The sequence below is a fragment of the Chaetodon trifascialis genome, chromosome 23 (genome assembly GCF_039877785.1).
Source record: "Chaetodon trifascialis isolate fChaTrf1 chromosome 23, fChaTrf1.hap1, whole genome shotgun sequence".
Classification (NCBI taxonomy): Eukaryota; Metazoa; Chordata; class Actinopteri; order Chaetodontiformes; family Chaetodontidae; genus Chaetodon; species Chaetodon trifascialis.
In genome coordinates, this window is record NC_092078.1 from 11,010,227 (window position 1) to 11,023,504 (window position 13,278).

The window sequence follows — 13,278 nt, forward strand, 5'->3', positions numbered from 1 at the left end:
GGACAAGATATAGTGGTCTACAGCGTTTCAAACAAAAGGTATGCTCCTGTGTCACTGTCCTATTCTACATCTCTGTGTGCATGTGTTTTGACGGGGGACGCAATATCACAAATTTATGGTAATTGAAATGGCGGAATCTTTTGGGGGAAATGCAGTCAATTTGATTCTGCGGCAAAAAAAAGGTCACCCTATTCAATTTGCACTCGACGGCACACGAGGTGCGACGGGGAACACCTGAAAGCAAACGATCTTATCAAGGCCTCACAGGCTTCACCACTTACCCAGCTGCATAAAAGCTATTTGCTGATTACTAAATAAACGCATTATCTTTTACCTTGACTTCTGCGTTGAGTGTGTGCCCCGTGTCTCCTGGATCCAGGTAGGAGGCTGCCACTGCAGTGTGCGCGCCTCTTATCCGTGTCGTGACTTTGCGAGCACGTTATCTGAGCCGCTCTCTGCCTTCTGCACTTTCAAGTGCCGTATGCGTACGGGCTGCACGTGTAGCAGCGGCGGACAAACACGGAGGGCTTCACAAGCCTTTGCATGTTGTGTGAGGGGTAGCGATGTGGGGGTGCGCGTATCTTTGCAAGAAAAGAAATGAAAACACATCAAAGAATAGTGCACTTAAGTCGATACAATCCCAACTTGTTGATGTGATTCAGGGATACTATGAGAAAGGATGGGGGGGCATGAAAGCAGAGTCAGACTCTTTCTTTGTAGCATCAACATCGAATGTTGAGCTGCACTTCATCTTAATCTCGGATCTATTCTCTGTGGAATACTGATCATGTTACCTTCAGTTTGGACAGGCTCGCCTTCACGGCGTACATTGAGCTGAGCAGACCCACCGTACCTGCGCACGCTACCCGACTGTGAAATGTCTGCCAAATGCAGAATGATCAGTGGTCACTACCCACTTGATGACAAGCATCCAACACTTGAAATGCCTTCCCAATCTGCCCGTCAACTTATTATACAACGCAGCCCACAGCCATATGAGAAGAGGTTTGGCTGGCCACAGTATAGCCTGAAAATGGTTTTCTGGAGAGAGCTGATTAACAAGCAGACGATTTTAGAGCTGTTGACCTCCTGAGTTCAACAGCTCTGTCATGGCGGATGAATGCAGCAGATTTATCCCGGATACACCGCTTCATATTTTCAGAATAGACATATTTTACAATTCACCTGATGGAAACATGCTCACCTTTCTGTGCTTATGCCAAAGAATCAAGTTTATATGCAAGTACTTCAAGAGTATGTCCATATCTATCTGACATTGCCTTGAGAGGGACTTCTCTTCTAGTCGTATTCTCGACCAAATAGTAGAGTCATACAAGCAAGTTTTGTTTTACAAAAAGTACAGTGGAAGGAACGTTTTCTATCTGCGGCAGCCAAATGTCTGTAAAAGCTTCTGCTTTCAGTTGAGGCTCAGGAGCTACTGATTGGGCAGCAAGTGAGTCATCCAAGCATCCAGTCACTCATGCATCAGCAGAGTCTCGGAGAGCCTCTTGAACTATTTGAGGCCTGTGCAGACTTAAATGCTTCAGGGGGGAAATAAGCTGGAGCTATAAGCATGCAGTGCACATCATAAAGCTTATTTAGAAGAGGTGGGTTTTTTCCTGCATGGATGACAAAGCTCTTTAAAAAAAAGCAATAGGGAAAAAGTGGTTCTTCACATGTACAGTACAAGACTGCTGTGCACATGGCCAAAGATGTGTGCAAATCAAAATACCTAAATTGGGAAATTAATCACAGAAAAACACATGTTCAGATGTAGCTAATACACTGCACGCTAAAGACGGAGCTAATCAGAGCTAATTTGAGGAGTTACACCACTTTACACCGGCTGATCTTGTTTTTCTGACATCCAGCTGCTTAACTTCTCACCTGGCTGCAGCTACAGGTACAGCAGAACACACCTCTGACCACACCCAACTCCACCCACCAGTGATGCTGGGCGTGGTCAACTTCAATCCCACATGGCATTGAAACACTTCTTTTCAGTCTGGCATCAAGCTCCTCTTGAATACCTGCCAGCTCCTCTCATAACTGCACTTGTTTCTGAATTCATTGCGAGAAACCGAATGAGCTATTGCTGAGAATCAACAAACTTCTCTTCGGGCTGTGGTCCAAACACAGAAAGATTGACAGAGTATGGCGAACTACCAGAGCAGAAGGGCTGGCCAAGGCTACTGTCACTGCTGGGCACGCTGGCACCGAATACATACATACATACACACACACCTGAGATCGATTGGCCTTTCCTGGAGAGGGGAAGCAGCCTATCGCCCAAGACTGATAGCGCTTCACCATGAATCACGGCGCTCACTGATTGAAGGCCTCTCTCTCTCTCTGTCGAGGTTTCCCCTTTTCGTCTGTTATTCATACTGTTTTCTCACTGCTGGCTACCACTTTTGCTCTTTCCTCTGTACCTGTCACTCTTTGATCAATTCATTTTATCTCTATGCAAACACCGTCTTGCACTCGCCCTGACTTTTTGCTGCATAAGATGGACAGCATAAAAGAATGCGAACACTCCACTGTTCACGCCTCTCCAAAGTGTTCACTATTAAATAATAGAGGGAAGGTTGGTCCTATCGCATGGCATCGTTGCAACATGTTGCTGTGTGTGCGAGAGTATGAGTCTGGGGGGGGTGGGTGGATTATTGGCTTAGTGTTTTGGCCAGGTTTAAGTGAAACAGCCCTGAAAGGCTCTTAGTGGAGATTACCCCAGGTACTAAAAATAGTCACACACACGAACACACAAAACAGAAAGCGATGAAAGTGTTGTGTCTAGCCAGAAAAGACCACTATCTGATCTTTGTATAGGGTGTCTCAATTACACCGAGACACACATGCACACGTACACATCGGTGGCTCCAGTGTGATGAGAGAGATGGGTATCCACTGGGGGCTGGGGATCAGCTGGGGCAGGAACACCAAACCATGCCTCAATCAGCAGCAGCGGCCCACTGGGAACATGAGTTGAGTGTGTGTGTGTGTGTGTGTGAGAGAGAGAGAGAGAGAGAGAGAGAGAGAGAGAGAGAGCTAGACAGGCAGCCAAGCAGCCACCACCAGACCAAAGGATGTTCCCTTGCTCTTTTTCCAAACATTCCCTGAGGGGACTTTTTTTTTTGGCCGTGTTCACCTCCCCCCACTCCCTATCCCTTTATATCCCCCCCCCACTCCCTACCTCCTTCCAGCCTTCCTTTCCAGAAGCGATTGTCGGAGGCCAGAATATATTTCTTTAGCCGCTGCGGCATCAACTTCCCATCAGCCAGGAACAAATGCTTTGCCTTGGGAGCGAAAAAGACAGAGGAAGGAAGGGATGGCAGAGAGCAGAGCCCACAGTGTTGCAGGGCGGCGGGTTGAGAGCTCTTGTTGTGGAGTGGATCTGACAGACGCTCCAAGATGACACAGGCTTGGACAGCCTAAGTCTGCATCTCTTGACTGTTCGTCTGCGCTGACTTGCCTGCGCTCCCTCTCATTTGTGTGTCTTGAAACAGCACAGCCACGGGTCTGAGAGCGCGGTTTGCCTTCAGTTCGACAGTGACGGAGGATTTCTTCTATCAGACAGTGCAAACAATGTATCAGCACAGTAAAAACTGAGGGGAAATCGCAATGAGGAAAGTATGGTGGATTCTAATAAGACTCACTTGAGAAAATCATATTATACAGTGGAATATGATAATTCACACACCCTTTGCTGGAGCGGTGAACTGGTGCGGGTGGTGTACTCTCAAATGTCAGCATAAATTTGCAAAATAAACGCAACCGGCATTCAGCAGGGAGTAGGAACAGGGACAATAAGGGTCTCTGCTGTCTGTGTGTGTCTGTGTGTGTGTGTGTTTAGGTAGGTGTGTGGGCATGACAATTCCTCTCTATGACTTTGTGCGCAGCTAACACGAGCGCCTAGCGCCAACAAGTGCGTGGGCTAATCTACGCTTCGGCATGTTTGCAGCGCAGAAAGGTCTGCTCGAAGAAAACGTTTCATCACAGCATGTTTTATCAGAGCCTGCTAAAGATGACCCAATCGATAAAATCAGCCTTGACTTAAGAGTAAACACCTGAGCATCTGTCCAAAAATGCACAAACATGCGAGACAAAGCACCGTAACGCCTCGCAAAATCCGGCGCCATTGCACACCACATCCCGTTGGAGCAAAGCAGAGTTTGAATGGCTGACGCGGCCCACACATGCATGCTCACGTGCATACATTCGCAGTGTGTCCCTTCACAGTATTTGAGTAATGCTTTAAGCCTCGGCTTCTAATTTTACTACCTGCATTACCTGAAGTTCAAGCTTCACCTGGTCTCTGTGTTTGTCTCCTTCGCTACCCATCTGTTTCCACGCCTGTCTGTCTGTCTTGTCCGCAATTGGCCTTTTCTGTCTTTCTCTGCACCTCCCTTTGCTTCACTTTTCTCTATCTGCCCTTGTCCCTTTGTCCCACCTGTCCATCTATCATCAGTGTACCTCACAACAGGGCAGGCACGGCAGTGATAATATTCCAGAAAGGCACGCTCAGTGCCAATTTCCTTCCATAATCACGACTCACCCCACAGCAACAGTAAATGCCTTCATCTGCGCACGTGTGATGTGGACGTGCCGCATCCCGGCGCGCCATCCAAATCAGGATGCAAATAAAGCAAAACCAACGAGACGCGTTTCCATCAATCAAACGGTGGAAGCTTGACATGAAATCTAAGTGGAGACCCGCAGTTAAAAAGACATTGGGTCACGCTTCTATGCCGTTATCTTTGGCAGTACATCGGGAACTTATTGGAGTAACCACCCCTTAACAACTGCAGCCCAAAATAGACTGTGGACTTTCACGGTCGGCCCGTTTTGAAGAGGTGTCAAACACACTGTGCCAGGAGCAATAGCTGTAATGTGTGTGAGTGTGTGTGTGTGTGTTACAAGTGGGGGGTTGTGGTGTATCATTCTTCACATTCGTGTCAGGGACAGTTGGGACAGTGGCAGGGAATGGAGCAAAGGGCCAGCCAGGGGACAGATTGTGATCTGGGACCGTATGTTGCTTACAGAACAGAACACACACACTAATAGAAACATGGACTCATTCGCATTCATACACACACTTACAACGCATATACACAGTGTAAACAACTTTCACTGCCCCCTTAATTATATAAAAAAGACTGTCTCTGATATGAAGAGCACATTTCCGGTCCCAACTGTACTGTATAACCACGTCAGACTCTGTTTACTCATTTGCTACCGTCTGTCGCATGTAACTGTAACCTCGATAAAAGCCCCAGTGCAAGAAAAACAGTAGGTGTTTGTCTTCCTGTCTGAGCTGCAAATCATTTCAACAGTTGACTTACTTGAACTAATTGAAGCCGGTTCAAACTTCCAGCGAGCATGTCGTTTGATGGGGACTTTTAAAAGAGGGGCCTCAGTCTAACAGCTGCATGCAGCTGTTACACGTTACTCAAGGCGGCCTTGATACTCTGCTACCTGCTCTTTGTTAAAACGCACAATTTTTAAGCCAATGTATGTATAGATGAGTGATATATTAAAGGAAAAACCTGAGTGAATGAATGGAAAAATAGGACAGTTGCAGTGCTTTCATGTTGTGAGAAGCCTTTTCCTGGCGTGCTCTGGGTCCACTTGTCCCCTCAGAGGGAAGGGTCGCGGCAAATCAATAGAAAGTTATTCTGAGTGATTGCCTTTATATTTGGATGAAACGTGTCTCTTCCACTGTGACCACGCCTGCCTCCACAGGGCAAGAGGGCTTACTGACTAGTTTAATGAGTGTGAAAGTAATGTGAATCATGTGCTATAGCCTTTGCAGTCATCAGATCTCAACGCAATTAAACACCTATGGGAGATTTTGGAAAGCGCTCTCTGCCAGCATCATCAAAATGAAAATGAGGGAAAATCTTTTGGAAGACTAGTATTCATCCCTCCAGAGACTTTGAAAATCTCTGCCAAAGGAAAAACTGAACCTCTTCTGGTGGCTTATGGGGACCCAACACCTTGTTTTTTTTCCCTTTTATTTGTCACTCATATGTATATCTAAGAGAGGAGGAGGAAATGCAAGAAAACAACAAATAGACTTCAAATCTGCCCAGTTAACGTTAATTAACATGCTCTCTAATCTTCTGCCTTTTATTGGATGCTTCTCTGCCCTGTGTAGAGGCCAATCAGGGGGGCACAGGAAGTACAGCTGCAGCCCCAGCTTTCTGATCCTTGCCGAGCGGCAAACTTTCCCCTGTCAGATTAAGTAGGATTAGCCGGGCCCTGCCGTATGATGAACTGAGCACTTCATATGTTGACTTGAAACTTTCCAAAGATGGAAAAAAAAAATTCCCTGGTCAGGGAAATGTATTACTTGCTTTGCAACCCCAGCTTTCACTGCTTGATTAGAAGCCTTTCCATACCCTCAGCATAACACAATAGGTGCTGGCTTGTCGAGTGTGTGAAAACATCACCCGCTCGCTGCGATGTACAGTATGCGCATGGACGCAAACACGTGCGCCGGTGTGCAGGAGCATGTGCCCGTGCAGGCACACAAATACGAGCTCCATCCCACATTGGAAGTCAAACATGGCTTCTTGCTCAGAGCTCGCTCCCTCATCAGGGTCCTCAGTGGGTGCTAAGTTCCATTGTGTTTTAAAATTACACATCCACCCACATGCACACACAAGCACGTGCATACACTCTCATTGGTATTTTTATCCATCCCCAGAGCCACTCGGTGGCTGCAAGCCATATCACTCTCAGACGACAGAGGAGCCACGGTCACACCGACTAGTACTTAAGGCCCCCCTTCCTGTGTGTGTGTGTCTGTGTGTGTGTGTGTGTGTGTGTGTGTGTGTGTGTGTGTTGGGGTGGTCCACGGAGGTAGAATGTGTGGTGATATAAAGAGACTCTGAAAAGGTGGCAGTGGTAGGGAGGAGGTCAAACGTGGAAAGAATTTAGTCTGTTATCAACTGTTGCCTGCAAGACCACTGAGGAGGCGCGCACACACACACACACACACACACAAACAGAGAACCTGAAAACGTGACTACATGACAGGGCCATAGGCACACACGCACGCACCCTCAGACAGGGTTTTTCCTCCTGAGGCGAGGCTAAAGCATCCAATCTCAGTCTTTCTTGTCTATCTCTGGCACTGATAAAGGCTTATAATGAACTGGGGACTGGAAGTCAGTCCCAAGACCGATGGCTTTATGGCCCCGGCCAGATCATCACCCTCTGTGGACTTCGTTTGTCACCGGGTGAGAACAGAAAGAGAGAGTCAGGCGGAGAGAGAGGGATAGGAGGAGACATGGAGAAAGAAAAGGGGAGGTGGCGGGGGGTGGGGTGAGGGGATGGGGGGCAAAGATTAAAGTTTTACGCTCCAACCTTTGAGAAGCGTTTTGCAATATAGCCAGCATGTCCAGAGTTTACTACCAGTGTTCTTTCAGATGTGTGCCGCCTTACTGACTCTTGGCAGAAATAAATGCTCCGAGTTTTGATAAGGGAGTCTACCGTCACGGCCAGGATCCAAACAAGGGGACAAAGGTCCTCCTGGGCTTATCATTCTTCACATTATCTCCTGTTTTGTACTTCGGAGCAATGCAAAAGCGTGTTTGTAAACTGGTAACAGTTATACATTTTGTTTGGCTCACATTCAAAAGCGCGGTGGCGTGTTGGGTTTGCTAGGGCACGTTATCGTTCGAGCTCACTCCTGACCCCTGGGAGAGCATGGAGAGAAATCACCGTGGATGCAAAGATGTTCCATGGCTGCATAATGCTCAGAAACAGCAACTTGCCGTGCAGTGATAAACAGATATTGATCAAGGTAATTTAATAGAGAGTGTTGTGAACGAGAGTAAGCTTTTCTTACCTCAAAGAGATTGGATGCCTCGTTGCCATACTGAGCAGAAATGATCTCTGATTGGTCACTGTACCATTTGAGGCCACCCAGGAAGCTGTCTGCATCTAAGTCACTGACATCCAGCTCTGAGAGGTCAAGTTCAGGGAGGTCTGGGCAGAGGGGCTGGTCTTCGCCAACCAAGGCAGCACACTGGAGAAACAGGAAACAATGACAAGGATGGTCAGACAAAAAAAGAAATCTCTTACCCTTCACATGCAAATCAGACACAGAACTCCTTGTGCCAAGTTTCAAGCATACATTTGTATAACATACGAAGAGTTCAAGCCTAAACTTCTAATCTCAATGACATTTTTTTACTTCAGTAAAAGTACAAAAGTATTACCAACAAAACATACTTATAGTATAAAAAGTTCTCATTATGCAGAACAGCTGCTTTCAGAATAATGTCTATTATATTATTGAATTCCAATGATTGATGCATTAATGCATGCATTACTTTGAAGCCGCAGCTGGTAAAGGTGGAGCTATTTTTTTTCTTTGCTACACATACTGCTGGGTAGCTTGTGAATTTTGACCTGGGGATCATCTAATCTACATTATTTCATCACAATTTGTTTACGATTATGTTTTGGATTTGGAATATGAACCCGGAAAGTATCTTATCAAAGTAAAGAATACAATATTTACTTGGAATTGTACTTAAGTACACCACTTGATGTATGTCTGCCACTTTCATTTGGCACACTCTTGACTCTATTGATCATTATCAGATCTTTTGATCTCTTCTGAGGCTGCAGATCAGCTGGTTTGGCACAACAACCTGCAACCTGTTTCCACCCTGCTTCTCTCCACCCTGCAGTACACCGTGTCCTCCCACCATCACTCCCCGAGCTCTGACACTGGCGCTGGCCTCCATGCTGCTAAATGCTGCCTGTTGAAATGTTGTGATCCACCAGCCACTTTTCTGTAATCTAGCCAATTCGAACTGCATGTGGCAGCTGTTCCCGCTTCCTCCACGCACAAACCAGCAGCTCTGCTCTGGCAGCAAGTGAGGGGATCTGGACTAGAAATTAACAGGGGCTTGGTGACGTGAAAAGGTGTTTTACTGGCGAAGAAGGAGGAGGCAACAAGTTTACAAAGCTTACCGGCTTCTTGCAAGATCTATTTAATTGCAGACATATGTAGAATTCCCATTCCATGTATTAATTGCTTTTGCCCAGCAGAATTATCCTCATTATTATGGATAATGCACTCATTTCCGTATGCAACCCCTCAGGCAGGAAACCAACAGCTGAAATGAGCAACAGTCATCCAAACCTGTCTGTGTGCTCCACGCAAACTTTGAGATCTACAGCCAGAGATCATTAAAAGGGAAAATAGACACCAGAGTTGTGACCGTGCACATGGAAATCCAAGCTGAGAAAACAGCTCATCGTCTACCGTCTAATAGGGTACACACTCCTAATTTTGTTGACAACACGTCAGCCGTTGTATGAACGCTACAGGATTGCCTTCAGGCAGATATATGGTAGACGTCCCCTGGCGAGGCCGCGAGGTACTTGGCCCGCAGAGCGAAGAAGGATGAGAGTCGGGTTCGGCTCAGGGCAAAGCTGGGAGACGGATGCTGTGCCAAGTAGGAAAAACCGCCCAGACACCGGTGTCACAGTTCATCTGCCGTCGGATTCGCACCAACGCGAATACACGGTGACTTAGACTATGATGAGACAAATCCGTTATGTTACAGCCGCAACAGCGAAGGGGACAGATTCACTGCGTCTTAGGCTTCCCCCTGCGATGATCCAGCGTGACAAGGCACGGAATGAAAAAAAAAAATGTTGCAAAGATGTTAGGATATTCAGCGGCTGGACGTCCTATGCGCGATTATCTTATGGACTTGTTGGTGAACTAATGAAATAGCGCCGCCAGACAGACGATCGGGGCGCTCCACCACAGCGCTCCAGTGATTTACGCACGCACCGCACATAAAAGCACCTGCTAGGAGAAGATTATTAGAGGGAAGACTGGGGAACTGGATGACAGTTCTCTCATTGGAAGAGCAAGATCCTGCATATTATTAAGTCTAAGTGCGTACATTTCAAACAGAAAGGGGCAGCATTCAAGAAAACGCGTCCATTTGCTGGATTGACACTGACAGACAAGCGTTATCGCAGTCGCAACAGCGAGGGAGACGCTCTCCTGAAGCTCGCCTGGCTAAAGTGACAAGGCACGCGTCTGCTCCGGTGATTAAAGTGCACAGGAAGCGCCTCTGAATGAAAAGCAATCCCCAAATCGCTCGGAAAGCACAGATCCTTACTTTTTACGAAGTAGAGGCTGTGTTCTTTCCCATATTCTCATCACGCAGCCTAGATAACCACAGATATGAAGCCAGACTGCAGTTACATCATGTAGTTGCTGTGAAAACCTTTTTGAGGCATCAGCTCCTGCATGCAGACAAGTAGCCTGGACCCAAGTGGACCTGGACGTCCATAACAAGCTGGACGGAGCCGGCAAATTAGGGGAAAAGGAGGTGACTGAGCCTCCTTTTGATGTGCTTGATTATCCGTGTGCACTTTAACCATAAAGAACAACGTTAAAAAGACAGGCCGGATGGGAGCTAATAACTTGGATACAAATAATACGCAGGAGATAAAATGAACCGCACAAATGTAAGATGATCAAGCCTGGCCGGATGCGATGCTGCTCTCCGGGCAGCGCAACGCTCCTCCGGCCGGGCTGTTGGCATACAGACGTGCCCGGGACCGTTAGTATTATGATGCTCCTGCGCAATGCCAGACAGCGCTCCGTCAGTGTGGGCAACCTTTGCTCCTGCCTCTGAAAATACCATGCGCTACAACACATCAAAGGAGCTGTTATCGTCAGTGGCGTCAGCGAAATACCTGACTTTGAGACATTTCAGTCATTTCGCCATGAAAGCCTTCTCGGCACCGGAGCGCGGCTGGAAAGATATCCGCTAGCTTGCAAGCGCTCGCTCCGTCTGAACAGAGATCCTATGGGGAAAGCGATGGTCCCGAGCTTCTGCACGCATTACAGCAACTACATCTTAAACTGAGGTGAAAAGGGAGAATCCGCACATTCCCTCCACTTGTCATATATTCCCGTGTCGTATATCCCCCGCATCCTCAACTGCGTCCAGACGCGCACTACACCGGCGTGCCACCAGCGCCAGCAGCAGCGCAGAGCAGAGCAGAGAAGAGGAGAGCTTATGTGCAAATCGCTGTCTCGGATAGTCACTGTTGTCCATCGTTCCAGGTGAAAAAAAGAAAGTCCAGAGGGCTAGGAAGATGAAAGAAGTCGGATTTTTAGATGCGCTCACCTCTAATTCTCTCCACACCGAGTCCTGGTTACACCTGTCCCACGCCATCCAGCCACTGAATGACGGTCCGGAAAATAAAAAAATAAATAAAAAAAAAGAAAAAAAAAAGAAAAAATTAAAAAAAAAGAAAAAAAAGAAAGAAGTCAAGTAAAAAAGAAATCCACACACGCTTCCCACTCGCTCTCACACAGGCAACTGCTGCCCCTCGCCGAGAATGAACCGAGGGCACCTGTCTTACAACTGCTTTCCATCACATGACAAAGCTATTAAAAGTAGGCAGGGGAGTGACTCCGCGTCCACACTACTCGCCAGTGACGCGCAGTGAGCAGGCGGGGTCTGGCTGCGCACATAGTAAAATCCTCTCCGTGCACTGCAAAAAATGTCCAGCTTAAAACCGTATCATGATCTATCTGCCTCTACATGCGCTAACAGTAGGCTGTATAGATTAAAAAAAAAAAAAAAAAGTCAAATCCTGCTTGCAGGCTGTGAAAAAGGACGAGTTTCTGCAATTTCACTCAGCAAACAGACTGATCTTCACATGAATTCCAGGGGCTTAGCTATAATATATTGTAAATTAAATTCTTTGACTCAAGCTCAGCTTTGTTGGAAAATGTTTTAAGGAACAAAATAAAAGGATCCAGGCTTTTTTTTTTTTTTTTTGCAGCGTTGACGTCAAATGGTCGCAAATATCTTGCCTGTGCGCAAATTTTGGGTTGTAGTTTTTAATCATTAAACCAGAGAAAGGTCAGGATTATAATATGGACAGCCAGGATCCATGTTCTTTTTGGTGAGCTCCCTCTAATGCCCATAATCGGCCATCCCTTGTGAATTCCTCTGCTGGGTCTTCAGGAGGCAGATGGGACTGAGCAGCACCTCGGGAGTTTGCTGGATTGACGCCTCCTGATCTTTTCCAGCACCCTTAAAAAGTGACAGCAAACCTCTGACAAAGCTGGTGCTGTTAAGATGTGACCGCACCTATCGGGATTCCTGCAAGAATGCGCAAAAAACACAAGGTAGTGAAATCCCCGGACGCACAATCATTTCATGGAGAAAATAACAGAAGAGTCACGCAATGACCCTCCAGGAAAATGAATAGAAAAAGCTCTCATTTATGTTTAATTCAATTACTGCTCATTTACGAGATCATTAGTACACAGCGTTTGCGCCATTCCTGCGTTAACTCCAGACAAGAGTGTCACCTAAAATGTGTGTGTTTGGCGTGTAGAGTATCAAAGACGGTAATTCAGTCTTTCGCAAAGTATTTCTTTGTCCATTCAGAGGCAATAAAAAGGACAGGTGGCAGTATCAAGCATGTATACAGTGTCAACAGGACGTGTATAGGCAACACTGCTTCGGTTAAATAAAAACAAAAGCTCTGTGGACATTTCAAACAAAGTGGTTTTTCTGTTGGGCAGACTTCCTGGGCTGACTGCAGGTCTCTTCAATCCGAAACGCTATTGTCTCCCTCTGATTAGCAGAAACATCAGTCTCTATGGAAATGATCAGGAGCTGTTGTCACACAGGGACTGCCTGAGCTGGAAAATTATGAATTCTTCTAAAACCTACACTGTTGCATGAGATCTTTAACAAATAGGACTGTTTCTGTTTCGATATTATTTTCAGGAAAGTCGAGGTCTGACAGTACATTTCTGTAATAAGAAACTCACTCCATGGAACATGCTAAGCCTGTTAAGTCCACCTGAGCATGCCAGGAGCAATTGTCTCCCTAAACTAGTGAACCACATACAGTAAAGTCTCATTAAACACAAAAACCTGTAAAACAGTTCTGGGACTGCAAATGTAAAGGCTGCAGATTGAGTGCGAGTATGCCAGTGAATGGCCTGTGTGTGCTGTAAGACATAATACATGTGCCTGTGTTATGCTTATGGGTATCTGAGGGCATTTGTACCACTAAATCTATACATCTGCCTCCACACGCTTGCCCAGAGATGCTACCCAGAAGCCTCGGCGAAACCTGATCGGAGCAGGTGGCGTGTGCAGTGACCTCACAGAGCCCAGATGGACCAGGACCACAGAGACCGTAATATAGGGGGCTGCATGGGAGCGACATGGGGCTCGATGGCGACCACGGCAGAGA

At 46.7% G+C, this 13,278-nt stretch overlaps 1 protein-coding gene across 8 annotated transcripts in view; it reads right to left on the reverse strand.

Annotated features, from left to right (window-relative positions):
• ppargc1a (peroxisome proliferator-activated receptor gamma, coactivator 1 alpha) overlaps nt 1-13,278 on the reverse strand; it is a 248,725-nt gene that overhangs the window by 25,777 nt on the left and 209,670 nt on the right. For 3 of the 8 annotated variants that reach the window (XM_070993105.1, XM_070993101.1, XM_070993100.1), the window contains exons 1-2: nt 11,181-11,375; nt 7,856-8,035 (exon numbers count right to left, since the gene is read on the reverse strand). In XM_070993105.1, coding sequence (XP_070849206.1) covers nt 7,856-8,035; nt 11,181-11,228 — 228 coding nt within the window. In that variant the 5' untranslated portion in view covers nt 11,229-11,375. Of the gene's footprint in view, nt 1-7,855; nt 8,036-11,180; nt 11,449-13,278 lie in introns of those variants that run through there. The other 5 variants (XM_070993099.1, XM_070993103.1, XM_070993102.1 and 2 more) reach the window with 2 other exon arrangements.